This window comes from Eschscholzia californica, unplaced genomic scaffold (assembly GCF_041429995.1).
Source record: "Eschscholzia californica isolate CP2 unplaced genomic scaffold, dmEscCali1.0.p SCAF_1, whole genome shotgun sequence".
Classification (NCBI taxonomy): Eukaryota; Viridiplantae; Streptophyta; class Magnoliopsida; order Ranunculales; family Papaveraceae; genus Eschscholzia; species Eschscholzia californica.
Window position 1 is genome coordinate 11,926,308 of NW_028238198.1, and position 12,740 is coordinate 11,939,047.

At 37.2% G+C, this 12,740-nt stretch overlaps 1 protein-coding gene across 2 annotated transcripts; it reads right to left on the minus strand.

Annotated features, from left to right (window-relative positions):
* Positions 1–186: 186 nt before the first annotated feature.
* On the minus strand, positions 187–6,463 carry LOC147564148 (2-oxoglutarate (2OG) and Fe(II)-dependent oxygenase superfamily protein). 2 transcript variants are annotated; one of them, XM_086643876.1, is made up of 8 exons: positions 5,887–6,463; positions 5,666–5,792; positions 5,503–5,578; positions 4,022–4,094; positions 3,228–3,323; positions 3,079–3,129; positions 1,040–1,429; positions 187–625 (listed from the first exon to the last, which is right to left on the minus strand). In XM_086643876.1, the coding sequence occupies exons 1-8, from the start codon at positions 5,950–5,952 to the stop codon at positions 290–292; spliced, it is 1,215 nt and encodes a 404-aa protein (XP_086500002.1). In that variant the 5' UTR covers positions 5,953–6,463; the 3' UTR covers positions 187–289. The 2 variants fall into 2 exon arrangements, with proteins under 2 accessions (XP_086500002.1, XP_086500009.1); XM_086643883.1 differs by having other exon boundaries at positions 5,666–5,820; positions 5,887–5,950.
* Positions 6,464–12,740: the final 6,277 nt, after the last annotated feature.

A 12,740-nucleotide genomic window follows, 5' to 3' on the forward strand; every position in this document is an offset into this window, starting at 1 on the left:
TTTCATATATGATCGATCAAGATATCATTATATCGCAACTTAATTTCAATTTACCATGTGATTCAATTCGATATTGATACAAACATATGAATCGAAACATTTAAATCCACGACTTCGTCTTTCAACAGAATAAATAAATGTAATCTAACAATTGCACAACTTTAAACATTGGGGTATGCAAAGACGAAAAGCCAAAACATTTTCTTTCATAAAAAACCTAATGTGGTTGTGTGCGTGTATATATATATATATATATATATATATATATATATATCTTTTAATCAAATACCTAGTTGAAGATCGAGTCCGGCACAAGGAAGATAGATCCGTGATTTTTCCAGTGCGGTAAGCTTGTAATGAGTTCTCTGCGCAACCGACGGGTGTAAACTTCCCATGCAGCAAGTGCAGCATAGAATTTGTCCCAACTAAAGGAAGGTTGCATCTCTTGATCAGCCGAGCCATAGTCGAAAACTGTATTTACGAGTTGTTGATCACCTTGAATGATTAATTTGAGGCCGTTCGATTCATTAGAACAAAATGTAGATACCTCTGCCTCATGTCCCGACTCTTTATTGACATTTATCCCTTGTAACTCTGTGGATCTCCAAGTATAAAACTGCACTACCTGTTGAAATGAAAGCAAATTACAGGTTACTCTTCGCAGTTATTATAATCTATTGAAATGGTTTTTCCGCTTATCGTTTCAAATCATCATTCAATCAATAAAAACTAAGTTGTCGTCATTCATAAACTTTATTTTTGAACAATTAACAGATTGTGCAATCTCCAGTTAAACAACGAAGTACAAATAACTTCTGGATCTTCTAGGCTGACTCAAAACATCAAATTTAGCTCGATATTGAAATATGAGCGTGAGCGCCCTTATATATGATAAAGATACCTTCTAGAATAGATCATCAATAAATTGATAGATTGAAGTTCAATAAGGTAATTATCAACTTCACTAAATATAGTTAAAGGCGACACAAGCGACAAGTAGTATTTAAGGATTAAGGTTAAGAATGCAGTTGAAAGATACCTGCAGGGCGTGCAAACCATTGATGAATTCCTTGTTTAATACCGTATTTTCTCTAGCTAACAATAATGGCTGCATAAGTAACTCTGAGACACCAAATGATGAATCTGATGTCAAATCATAGTTACTGTTATCACGAATATATAAAGTATATCCAAGAAGAGATATCCTTGCCCAACGAATATCATATCCTGATTGGTGTTCAGAACCTTCCTTTTGAGAAAACCAATACATGTTACTTGGCGCTGGCAATGGAAGGAAAGAAAGAAGTTTTTCATCCACGCTTTTTGACAAGAATCTTTCGGAGAGAAGGGAAATGAGTTTGGCGTCCTCATCATAGGCACTGTCACGGGTGAACCACAAAGTCAATGTCAGTCTTTCGCCATCAATTATCTGTTAATGGAAAGAGAAAGAATAATAAGAACAACAAAGTAAACAAGAACCATGAGGATTATTTTAATTCTTCATTCTCTATGAACATATTTTGTCCCTTTTCTGTTGATCATGTGTTTCAGTAACTTGCATTTACAAAGTTTTTATACGTATGGAAGCTTAAGAAAAATCTAACTAATAACTAAAATTGAACAAGAAACAAACAAAATATAAAGAAGATTAGCAACCAAAGGAGTTTATTAGTAATTGGATGAATAAAAGAATGCATGAGGCCCCTTTTATATAAGCTTACGCAAGCCTTCTTATAACTGTACAATATACTAATTAGATCTCACTTTAGATATTCTGCTAAGACCAAATTCTAGCAAATACTTCTAATTCGTGTGTCATTTTCTTGGTTGATTATACTACTGATATCACCAAAACAACAGTAAATATAAGGCGCACTGCCCTTACTAATGTAGCTGCAGCTAGATTCGCCGCCCCTACTTGATTCAAGTAATTCTGGACCTTAGGTTGAGTAGCGTACTAGAATCTGTCTCAGTCGCCCCATTAGTAACTGGCAACAATGTAATTATCTTCTTGTTCCAAATGAAACTAAAATGTGTTATCACAGCACAAGTAGAGAGCATCAATATCGAGCTGTCGAGGATGGTCCAAGATGACGAGTGAGGCGTTCAAATCCATAACATTGCTAGTGACCGTATCATAGCATCCCTGAAAAATAGATCGGAAACCTGACTATTGAAACCAACCACAGGTAGCGGAGCCTTTCTTCATCAATGAAGTACCGGGAATGAGATTAACAACCGACGCGGAGGTAAGGTCCGTAAGGATTTCAACACTGTAATCGTGAACTGTAATAGTGTAGACACTGCTGTTTCGGTATCCCTCTCAAGACAAACAAATTCTTCTGGCTATGGATCTTGTAGCGTGGGAACATAAGAAAAAAAATCAATTGACTATACAAACCCTGTCGTCCTCATCCGGCTCATTCAAAACATGAGGCAACTTTGTGATTGAGAATACCCTTAACCCTTAAACTTTCTATTGTCAAATTACTAGGTCAGGGATCAAGCTATGAAGATCCAGGATCTTGAGCCAGAGCAAGAATAATCAAGAAATGTGATACATCCATAAACTGAAAGTGCACCATCTCAGTGCCTTGTGTGTTGAGAGCTAAGACCATCGTTATTGTCCCGTCTTTCATTTTCTTGATAATTCTAATGATAACCTTTGCCACCAGACCAGGATGATACATATAGAAACAGTCTCCTGCCAGAAAACCTGTAAATACTACAAAACCAGATGGCATGCCGCTAACGTCAACTCAAATGTCGTCTAGAAATACCTGAGCTCACATTATTGTAAAGCTTCAGATCTAGTCATATCCCAAGTAGGTATTCCTGGTTTGAGTTCGAGGATCAATTCGTTGATACACTAATAGTAAATAAATTGGTTTATCCCGTCCTCTAGGAAAAAAGAAGGGGACAAAATAAAATAGAATAACATGTTACAAAGGACGAATGCCTCCTTGTAGAGATGAAGTTTATGCTACAGGATAGGGCATAAATTGGTAACTTAGGTCTTCAGACCGCATCTAAGCAGTCAACTAATTCGTGATATGCAAGAGTAGAGTAAATACCAACCTCGTCTACAGAATGGATATTACAACTGTCAGCAGTGTACATAACAACATCCTGAAATACGCATACCAAAAGCAAATAATTTATGTTTCAGCATTATACTAAGTTTTGTGTGTCTTATATTAATATAATTTAGTCTATAATGCCCTTACACCAGCCATAGGAACGACAGTAGACGGCACTCCATCCTGGAAGCGGAATAGTCCACCACTGAAATCCTTCCCATAACTATTTAAATAGCAAACTACCTGTGAACATGAAATGAAAAGAACTTTGTTAGCGGCAATAGGCATAATTTCATAAGAATATATCCTCATTCATGAATCACCAAAAACAGGTACCTTCTGAGATAATATGCAAAAGGTGGTTCAAACAATGTCGGAAGAGGAGTTGATGTTGCTGACTAACCATGTTATCCAAAAACAATCAAGTGGCTCTAAATACCACTTAATAAGCACAAAAGTAGAACTTTTGAACTAAGAACAACCAATCAAAGTAAACTAGAAGCCAATAAACTAAGGGAAAGATAAAATGTAATGCAACCAAGGTTGGATTATAATCCTAGGAATGAATATAAACAAAAGAGAAAGGATCCCTATATATAGGATGGTTGCCTTATGGGCTTCCTAGGTTGTATCAAACACTACATCCGAATACTTTTTTTTTTTTTTGAAACTTAGAATGAATATAACTACATTCCGAATATTAATTACTTTCTATCCTAATTCTTCTAAATAATAAAAGATATTTCCAAATCTTGGTTGCTAAATAATAAAATCACTTAAAAAGATAAGGGTGCCCATATATGTCCCCCAAAGCCGACGACTACGTCAGCCTCTATCTTGTCCTTTCAGAGTATGATATCCATTGGTCATAAGACTTTGTAGGTAGATTGTAAGTGTACGTGGACCCTGCTTGCATAGCTTATTGTGAGTTGCATACGCACCGCAAAATGTCGTTGCTTCAAGTAGGGTCTATTATCATCACTATGCCATCCTATACTTGCTCCCTTTGTCCAACTGCTCATAAACATAAGCACACACAAGTAAGAATCTATCTAAGTGTTATCTATGGAATTACAATTAAATGAAACTCTCAACATAATCTGTCACTGATAACCATTCGTATAGGTCCAAAACTCAAAAATCTTACAATGAAAATACCGTGGTTTTCCTTTTTTCCCCCCTCATAAGCGGGGATATTATAACTAATTACCATGATTCAGTAGCTCATCAACATCAAAGTATCAAACTTCACTTTGATGGAATGGCGTCGATCGTCCAACATAACAGGAAGTAGGACACGTTCTATCTGTTAGAATGTGAAGAGAATAATCGAGAAGAGAGATTAACAAATGAGCATATCTAACACCATACAAACTGGATTCTTTGATCTGGACTCTAGAATTCTATCTTGGGGCTCTCATGGAGGTGAACCAAGAGCTGATTTCATCCGTTGTTGAAAATCTGTTAAGCCCATAATCCAATGATTGGTGAGCAATAAATTGACTCGTCCAATAAATGATTTGCGATAAGAGAATATCAAGTTCATAAGTCTTAGACTGAGCTGATTTCGGGAGAAATGATCTACATAAATAAGGTCACACACCATCAAAATTGACCTTAGATCATGTCAAAGTAAGTCTTTGGGACCATTTCAAAAAGATGATGTAAGTACGAGAGTCAAGAAGATCATCTCCTTGCAAGCTAATATAGAATGCAGAGACACCTTAAGCCCAAAACCAGAACAGTTCCTTTGATAAAGACCATAGTAATACATCTAATGTTGATTACATACATCAAGCATGCCCCTCAAGTCAAGCACATAAACGACATGATCAAACATGTGCAGAATGTGTTAGCATTGAAACATCAATGACTTGTGCAATTTGTGCTTATATATTCACTTGAAGGTCTAGAAATCAAAATGGATGTAATAATTTCTTATATGAACTGGCAATCAACTTATGAATCTTTCATGTGAGTTCTGAGAAATGCTTATCGAGTAATATAGGTTCTTGTGTATCACCATATACTGAAATACTAATAGTGATAATTAAAGAAGCATCCAAATCCAAACTCTAAAGTGTCATATATCAGGATATTAGAGAAGAAACTTGCATATAACGCAAGCCATGAACCTGAAATCATGCTCAAATATGAGCAGGCAATTACTGACAATTTCTAGCTTTCCCACAGGAAGAAAACTCTGAAAACAGACATACACTCAAAAATATTTGAGCGAAAAGGATCACGGGTACATTTCTCTTTAGAATTTTGAAGCATTTTCCAAATTTTCCATTTTGTTTTTAAGTTTTTGTTTCAAACTTGTTATTATGGATTCCCCATTTTCAATTATAATCTTGTACTCCCTTTTCTAGGGTTTTGAAATTTGAAAAATAGCACATGAAGATAGATTAAATTGAACCTGATCAAGCCAGTGAATTCAATGAAAAGCTCAAATTCGCAACCAAAGAATTCTTCAACTTTATCCTTCAGTCTCTCTGCCATTGATTAATATTAGAAAACATCATGAAAGAGGATTTTGAAGTAATCAAATAGGAATTAGATATACTAGTTAGATTTAAAACCTCTGATAGAGACAAAAGGAAGGAGGAGATGAGAACAGTTAGTGGCGATGAGATGAGAGAGAGTAGTGGAGAAAACATTAGGTCTGTATCCAACTGTGGAGCAACTCTTATGTATAAACTCAAGCTCCTGCGCCATGATTTCTCAATATAATCATCTTCAAAGAGAGAGAGAGGGAGTTTAGAGAGAGAGAGTTTAGAGAGAGAGGGTTTAGGTAATATACCTTGCAGAGATGGTGGGGAAGGAAATCATGGAGAATGAGACGAAGAGGACGTTCCGTATCCGCCATATTTTGTTTGTCTATTGTGTTGTTTCTTCCCAGTCCTTTCTAGCGTCCCAAGCACAAGGACTCGCTCTATGTGTGCGGGAGATATGTACCGTGCCAGCCATGTTTTGGACCGAGGGCACATAAAACTAACATACGAGGGTATAAGTGTATAACCCGCGCCTGGTGTATACACACAATTTTATAATCTCAACCCTTTCAGATAAGTTTGGAAAGTGTTACATAGTTATTGAACAAAAGGGTATATTTTACAAAAGATAGGCCTACTCATTGTATAGATACCATGTATAAAAATGTGATTGTTAGGGTCATGGATGGTCAGGGGTCTCGCTATTGATTCATACAGTTGTGACCGTGCATTTTTTATATATTTTAAGGAGAAGAAAATATTTAACGATCATTCATTCTTTTTGAAACATAAAAAAGAAATTCATGAACACCTCTCTACATCTCTATCTTCATCTTCTTCACCATCACCACTATAACCACCACCATCGTTACCATCATCTCACTTCCACTCTCTAATCTCTCTTTTTTTTCGGTCACTCTCATCTCTCACCCCTTTCTTTATCGACGAAAGAACCTCTTTGCTCTCGGTATCCTCTTTGTCATGGACAAAATAGCACTATATGGACCGTCAAAATAGACAGTTTTTTAACAAAATAGAGTTAGTCTGGTCAAAGTAGATTGATAAGATGTCGAGTTCAAGTATTTATACCTATAAATATATGATTTTGATAAAATGTTTTATTATCTTTAATGGAACTAGGTTTCCGCCACGTTCTATAGACGCGACAAATCCCTCTTTGCTAACACCGGAGATGACCTTTAGATCAAAATACCTAAGAAGAACCCTATGGAGATGTAAAAAATATAAAACAATTAGGGTATGTTTGATACGTGTGAAAATGTGAGTAAGAAAGTCGTTTTCTCAGGAAAATCAGTTTTTCGATGTTTGGTTGGCCACTTTGGGTAAGAAAATCGATTTCCTAAAAACAAAAAGTGTGCAAATAGTTTTTTTTCCCACCTTTTAGATGAGAAAGTTGATTTCTCACTCTCTCTCCTTACTCCCATAACTCTCTCCTCCCGTAACTTTCTCTCTCTATTTCTCTCTTACCGTAACTCTCTCTATTCATCTCTGTCCAATTAATAAATAAAACCGAATTAATAAATAAATTGAAATTTTAAAGGCACCTTCCTTAAATTCTAAAGGCATTCTTTAAATGCTTAACATTTTATATTGGTTAAAGGCCCAATTAATAAATAAAACCTAATTAATAAATATTTGTCTAAAGGCAGTCCCTTAAATTCTAAAGACACTCCTTAAATTCCTGACATATATATATATATATATATTGGTTAAAGCCTCAATTAATAAATAAAACCTAATTAATAAACATGTGTCTAAAGGCACTCTTGTTTCACCTTCTTATCAAACATCTAAAATTTTACTTTGATGTAAGACATCCCCTTTCTTTTTAATGGGAAAGAAAACCGTTTTCTTACCCGTATATTTTCTCGCGTATCGAACGGGCCCTTAGTAATAAAGATGATGTCGATTTTAGAAAGAAAATAAAGAAGATAGGGGAGAATAAACAGGGAAAGGATATTAACTACCTCATAAATAAGTTGTAAATGGTGAAAGAAAACCGTGGGTAAGGAGAAAAATACTTGGGTAGTAGTTATTGTAGGGATATCCTAACCGATTTTGGTCGATTTACGCTAATAACTTTCTATTTTAATTTAATTCACCCGAATATGATTTTATACCAGCCGTCGGATGTGATCTTTATCAAAATCTCAATAAAAATTAACGGTCAGACTTATACCTCCCATAACCGACTGAATTGTTTTAATATATAGGATAGAAGTACCTTTTCAGTTTATGCTAGAGGTTTTTCCGTGGTTGGTTTAGTTTACCTTACCATTATCACGTACAAAATACTTTCACTACCTCTACCTTGGTATATTGGATTTTGTCCTTGCTCTGACCCTAGGGCCATGTTTGGCACGCGGGAATCGCGTGGGAATGGAATGTGATTCCTGGGAATCACATTCCCGACTATTGTTTGGCTCGCGGGAATGCAGGGGGAATCCTATTCCTGGAGGAATGGGATTCCCCCGAAATGGGGTAATAGCAAACCCAGGGAGGGGGGTGGGTTTGTGATTCCCATTCCCGGGAATGATTTCATTTAATATTTTTGGACAAAATAATCCTTGATAAAATATTAGAATTCTCATAATATTTTTACTAAAAAAAATTTTAAAATCTAGGGTTTCAACTACCACCATACCAACACCCTCTCTCTCCCCCCCCTCTCTCGCTCAAACGTAAGTCTCTCTCCATATCTCTAGTTTTTTTTTCTTCTCTCTTTCTCTTTGTTCGTTAAAAATTGATTTCATAACGTTTAAAAAAATTAGTCGAGACCTTATTTATTTTAAGTAAATTTTTAAATACAACTTAAATTAGTGTATTACGTTATTATTTCATATCTATAAATTTGAATAGACAAAACTATTTAAAATATATATAACAAAGTTGACCTATAATTTATGTAGTTTGAGTAAAAGGATATAACAGGACTTTCGTAAAATTTACATTCCTATTCCTACACAAACCAAACAACAAGTTAGGAATCCATCGGGAATGGAATTCCTATTCCTGGTTGAACCAAACATTAAACCAAAATAATCTAATTCCCAGGCATCGCATTACGGGAATGTGATTCCCGGGAATGACATTCCATTCCCGCGCGCCAAACATGGCCTAGAAGTCTAACCACCAGTCCTATACATACTCTTTGTCCGTTGGCACATAAGGAGGGCTAGGTATATTGTTTTATACTTTTATTCGAAGTTTTATTAGACTACTCCCAAAACTAGTATGGGTACTAACCCAGCTTCATTGGACAAGTACAACCCAAGAAGTACTCCAAAAAGTGTTGACCTGCTGAAATCTTTTGAGTTTTACTCTTTATCTAGATATATTAAGGGTTAATTCCGTTTTGGCCCCCATATTGTGACCAACTCACCGTTTTGGCCCCCAATTGTGTCCGGCAGTTCGTTTTGGCCCCAATTTCCTATTTGGCCCCACCATATTTTTGTAAGCTTCTCCATTATACCCTTATGGCAAATTCGTAATTTAAATGTGTTTTCTTTCTCTTTGTCCACCTCACCAAGCAATTTTCACGTCACATTTGTCCACATAAGGTCGCCGGAAAATGTCGCCGGAAAATGTCGCCGGCGACATCATTTCCGGCGACCACCATTTTTTTTTTTTTTTTTTTTTAACTTCTTCTTCTCCAACCATCTCCTTCCTTCTTCTTCTCTCTCTCTCTCCTTCTTCTTCTCTCTCTCCTTCTTCTTCTCTCTCTCCTTCTTCTTCTCTCTCTCTTCCCCTCTTCTCTCTCTCTCCCTCTTCTCTCTCTGTTAGGTTTCCGGCGAAGGGTTTCCCTTCGCCGGAAACCTAACAGAGAGAGAAGAGGGGGAGAGAGAGAGAAGAGGGGAAGAGAGAGAGAAGAAGAAGGAGAGAGAGAAGAAGAAGGAGAAAGAGAGAGAAGAAGAAGGAAGGAGATGGTTGGAGAAGAAGAAGGAGATGGTTGGAGAAGAAGAAGTTAAAAAAAAAAAAAAAAAAAAAAATAGTGGTCGCCGGAAATGATGTCGCCGGCGACATTTTCCGGCGACATATTCCGGCGATCTTATGTGGACAAATGTGACGTGGAAATTGCTTGGTGAGGTGGACAAAGAGAAAGAAAACACATTTAAATTACGAATTTGCCATAAGGGTATAATGGAGAAGCTTACAAAAATATGGTGGGGCCAAATAGGAAATTGGGGCCAAAACGAACTGCCGGACACAATTGGGGGCCAAAACGGTGAGTTGGTCACAATATGGGGGCCAAAACGGAATTAACCCATATATTAATGGTACTTCACTTATTTAATCTAGTAAGGCGTAGGGGGTGGGAAAAAACCCCGAGAGCCCGATATCCGATCCGGAACGCCCGAGTCCGATGAGCCCGTGGGTGCCCGACGCCCGAAGGTGGGTATTACCCGCCCGCCCGCTAGAATTTAGTGGGCGGACATGGGTGGAAAGGCCTGCCCGACAGTCAGCCCGAGCCCGGGCCCGTATGGAGATGCCCGACGGGTTACCCGAGTTACCCGCTTATTACCCCATTTAAACCTACCTATACGGCTCCTATTGTATGCAAGGTCTTTCAATATAGGCCAATGGATGAAGAATATCCAACACATTCTTCATCCCTTGAACCGTCAGATTTAGGTTATGCACTAGTGGGGACGTTTTTCATAAACCCATAGTCCATTCCCTCATTACTCTTCTCCATTTACACATGATAGAGAGAGACAGCACGAGGAAGAACAAGAGCAAAATTTTGGGGAGACACATTCTCATCTCTTCAGTTATTTCATAAACCCAAAGGCCACCTCAGCTTCTTCTTATTCTTCTTGTTCTTGTTCTTCATCTTCTTATTCTTTTTCGTTTTAAGATTGTGGTATAAAGATAAGAAATAGATGTAATAAGAAGATGAAGTTGAATAAAGAAATTGACACGAGATGTTGTCATTTGTAAATGTGTTTATTGAGATACTCCTCGACCTCTCTATCTATTTCGTTTTCATTTTTTTCATTCGGTTTTTCACTCATATAAGTCTGATCTGTAGAAAGAAACTTAAAACTTGTATGATCTACAAATTTAGTGTAGATCTGTTCTAGAAAATAATAGCAAATTTTAGATCTGAAAAAAACTTCATTTGCTCTTTTTTTCTTTTCTTAATGTGTTACCCGCTGCCCGATGTGCCCGAAACCCGACTGGCCCGACCCCTTTCGTGGGCTTGGGCGGGCTTTGGACAGTGAAAATTTATGAAAAGCCCGCCCGAGTCCGCCCGATACCCGAATGGCCATAGAGGAAACTTACCCGACCCGCCCGAGCCCGACTTATCACTACCCGTGGGTACCCGTACCCGCCCGATTCCCACCCCTAGACTAAGGCGCATGTACTGTTAACATTATGTTACCTAAATGAGAGACAACTATGGTGGTGTACTTAGGTACTTTTCATGCAAGGAGCCAGTAAATAAGATTTATAGAGGGGGACAAGGGTGAAAAAAAAAAACACCCAAACCCAAAGCGCACAACGATGAGGGTGCCCTCCCTGTTTCTGGTTCAACCCAACCCGGCAACCCTCCCTCGTGTAAGCGGCGTAAATATAGACAGGTCCTCGTCTCTACATGTAGAATCCCTCACCTCTTATTAGCAAATAAAAAAACGAAAAAAAATGGCGGTCACTTGAATGAAAGAAAAAAATGATGCCATAATAGTACCATGATATGAGATAAATCCTTTGTTAAGTTGTTCAAAAATGATAAATAAACTTACCTGTCAACTCCATGTTACACTTCGTTATTTAGGTGGCTAATAAGGCAAGGGGAATTTCACCTGTCAACTCCAAACAGCAAGTCAATTATAAGAAATGGGGTCCAAACAACAAATATCTCCCATCTTTTCACACGGTAAAAAGACTAAAATACCCTTGTCCTATTAGACGGAGTACACTAGAGAGTGTAGTCCCACTATCAGGTTTGTAAGTTGTTTTTGTTCTCACCACCATAAGCGTTCTCTGTGATTTATGTTCAAAAAAACTTGAGAGTATAGTTTCTCATTTGCTTAATTTTATTTCACCTCTATTAATTAACAAAAGTATTCATCACGTAGATAAAACTTCACTTTCAAGTATTTGTTTTCCCCTCATCTTCTTTAACTTCTAGAACTTCTTCAACTTTCAAGTATTTGAGAGTTTATTTAGAGAATAATATCACTTGTTCAAGAGTACTTATCTTTTTCTTTGTCACTTTCCTTATCCTAAGTTCCAAAAATTATTGTGGCGAATAGACCTTTCAAGCTTTAAAATTTTTGTGGTATTCGACTTTTGTATCATGTGATGTTAATTTATCAGTATAGTATCCACATAGTTGAATGGTAATCTTTGATAATAATCTCCATGGGCGGCGGCACAATATAGTAGCTATCATGCCAACTAATCTGTTATCATCATCTTTGAGAGAAGACTCAAACTTTTGCGGATTGAAATGGAAATCATCATAATGGGTTTGGACAAATATCGAATTTTGATGGATGCCAGTTGTGGGTAGTACCACAACAAGTCGTTGCAGCCCCACGGACCCACGGGCCCGTCGCGACTGTTCGGGTCTACAACAAGCTATCATCCGGTTATATATCTTTTTTTTCTTTTTCGGGTGGTGGATTAGCTGTTAAATGGCTTTGTGGCCCAAAGAAGAGTCTGATTTTATCTGTCATGGTCCTTCTTACCCTCCTAGACCAGTCCTACCAGGCTCGAAAGGCGTCCGAAGCCTTTATATTGTTCTACTAATGAAAAGAAAAGTTTCAACTTGTATGAGTCCTTTAGCTTTCCATTTTGTATACCTTTTGGGTTTGAGTATAGGACTTAAACAGAACAAATACAGAATTTCAACTCAAGAGTATTTGAGATTCCATACAACTTTTGTATAGGAAGTTTGAAATCTCTTTCATATGTGTCATATCTTGGATTCTAGTTCCTTGTGGATCTTCATTTACCACAAACTCCACCATGTGACCTTTCTATAACAAAATATCATTCTTAACCTATTATTCCCTTTACCCTTTGTTGGAATCAAAAGATACCACAAGCCAACAAATTGCATTAAGTTTTACCTCAGTTGGTAGGTTATTTTGGATGTGATAGTTGTTAATTCATCTTGTGTTCAAATTCT

Bases quoted from the DNA above. Each gene is read 5' to 3' on its own strand.
- LOC147564148 (XM_086643876.1), bottom strand. From the start codon at position 5,952: ATGGCGGATACGGAACGTCCTCTTCGTCTCATTCTCCATGATTTCCTT. The intron at 4,095-5,502 runs GTTCAATTTAAT...GTTTATGAGCAG, and splicing joins GAATTCACTGGCTTGATCAG to TTGGACAAAGGGAGCAAGTA. The intron at 626-1,039 runs GTATCTTTCAAC...TCATTTCAACAG, and splicing joins ATGGTTTGCACGCCCTGCAG to GTAGTGCAGTTTTATACTTG.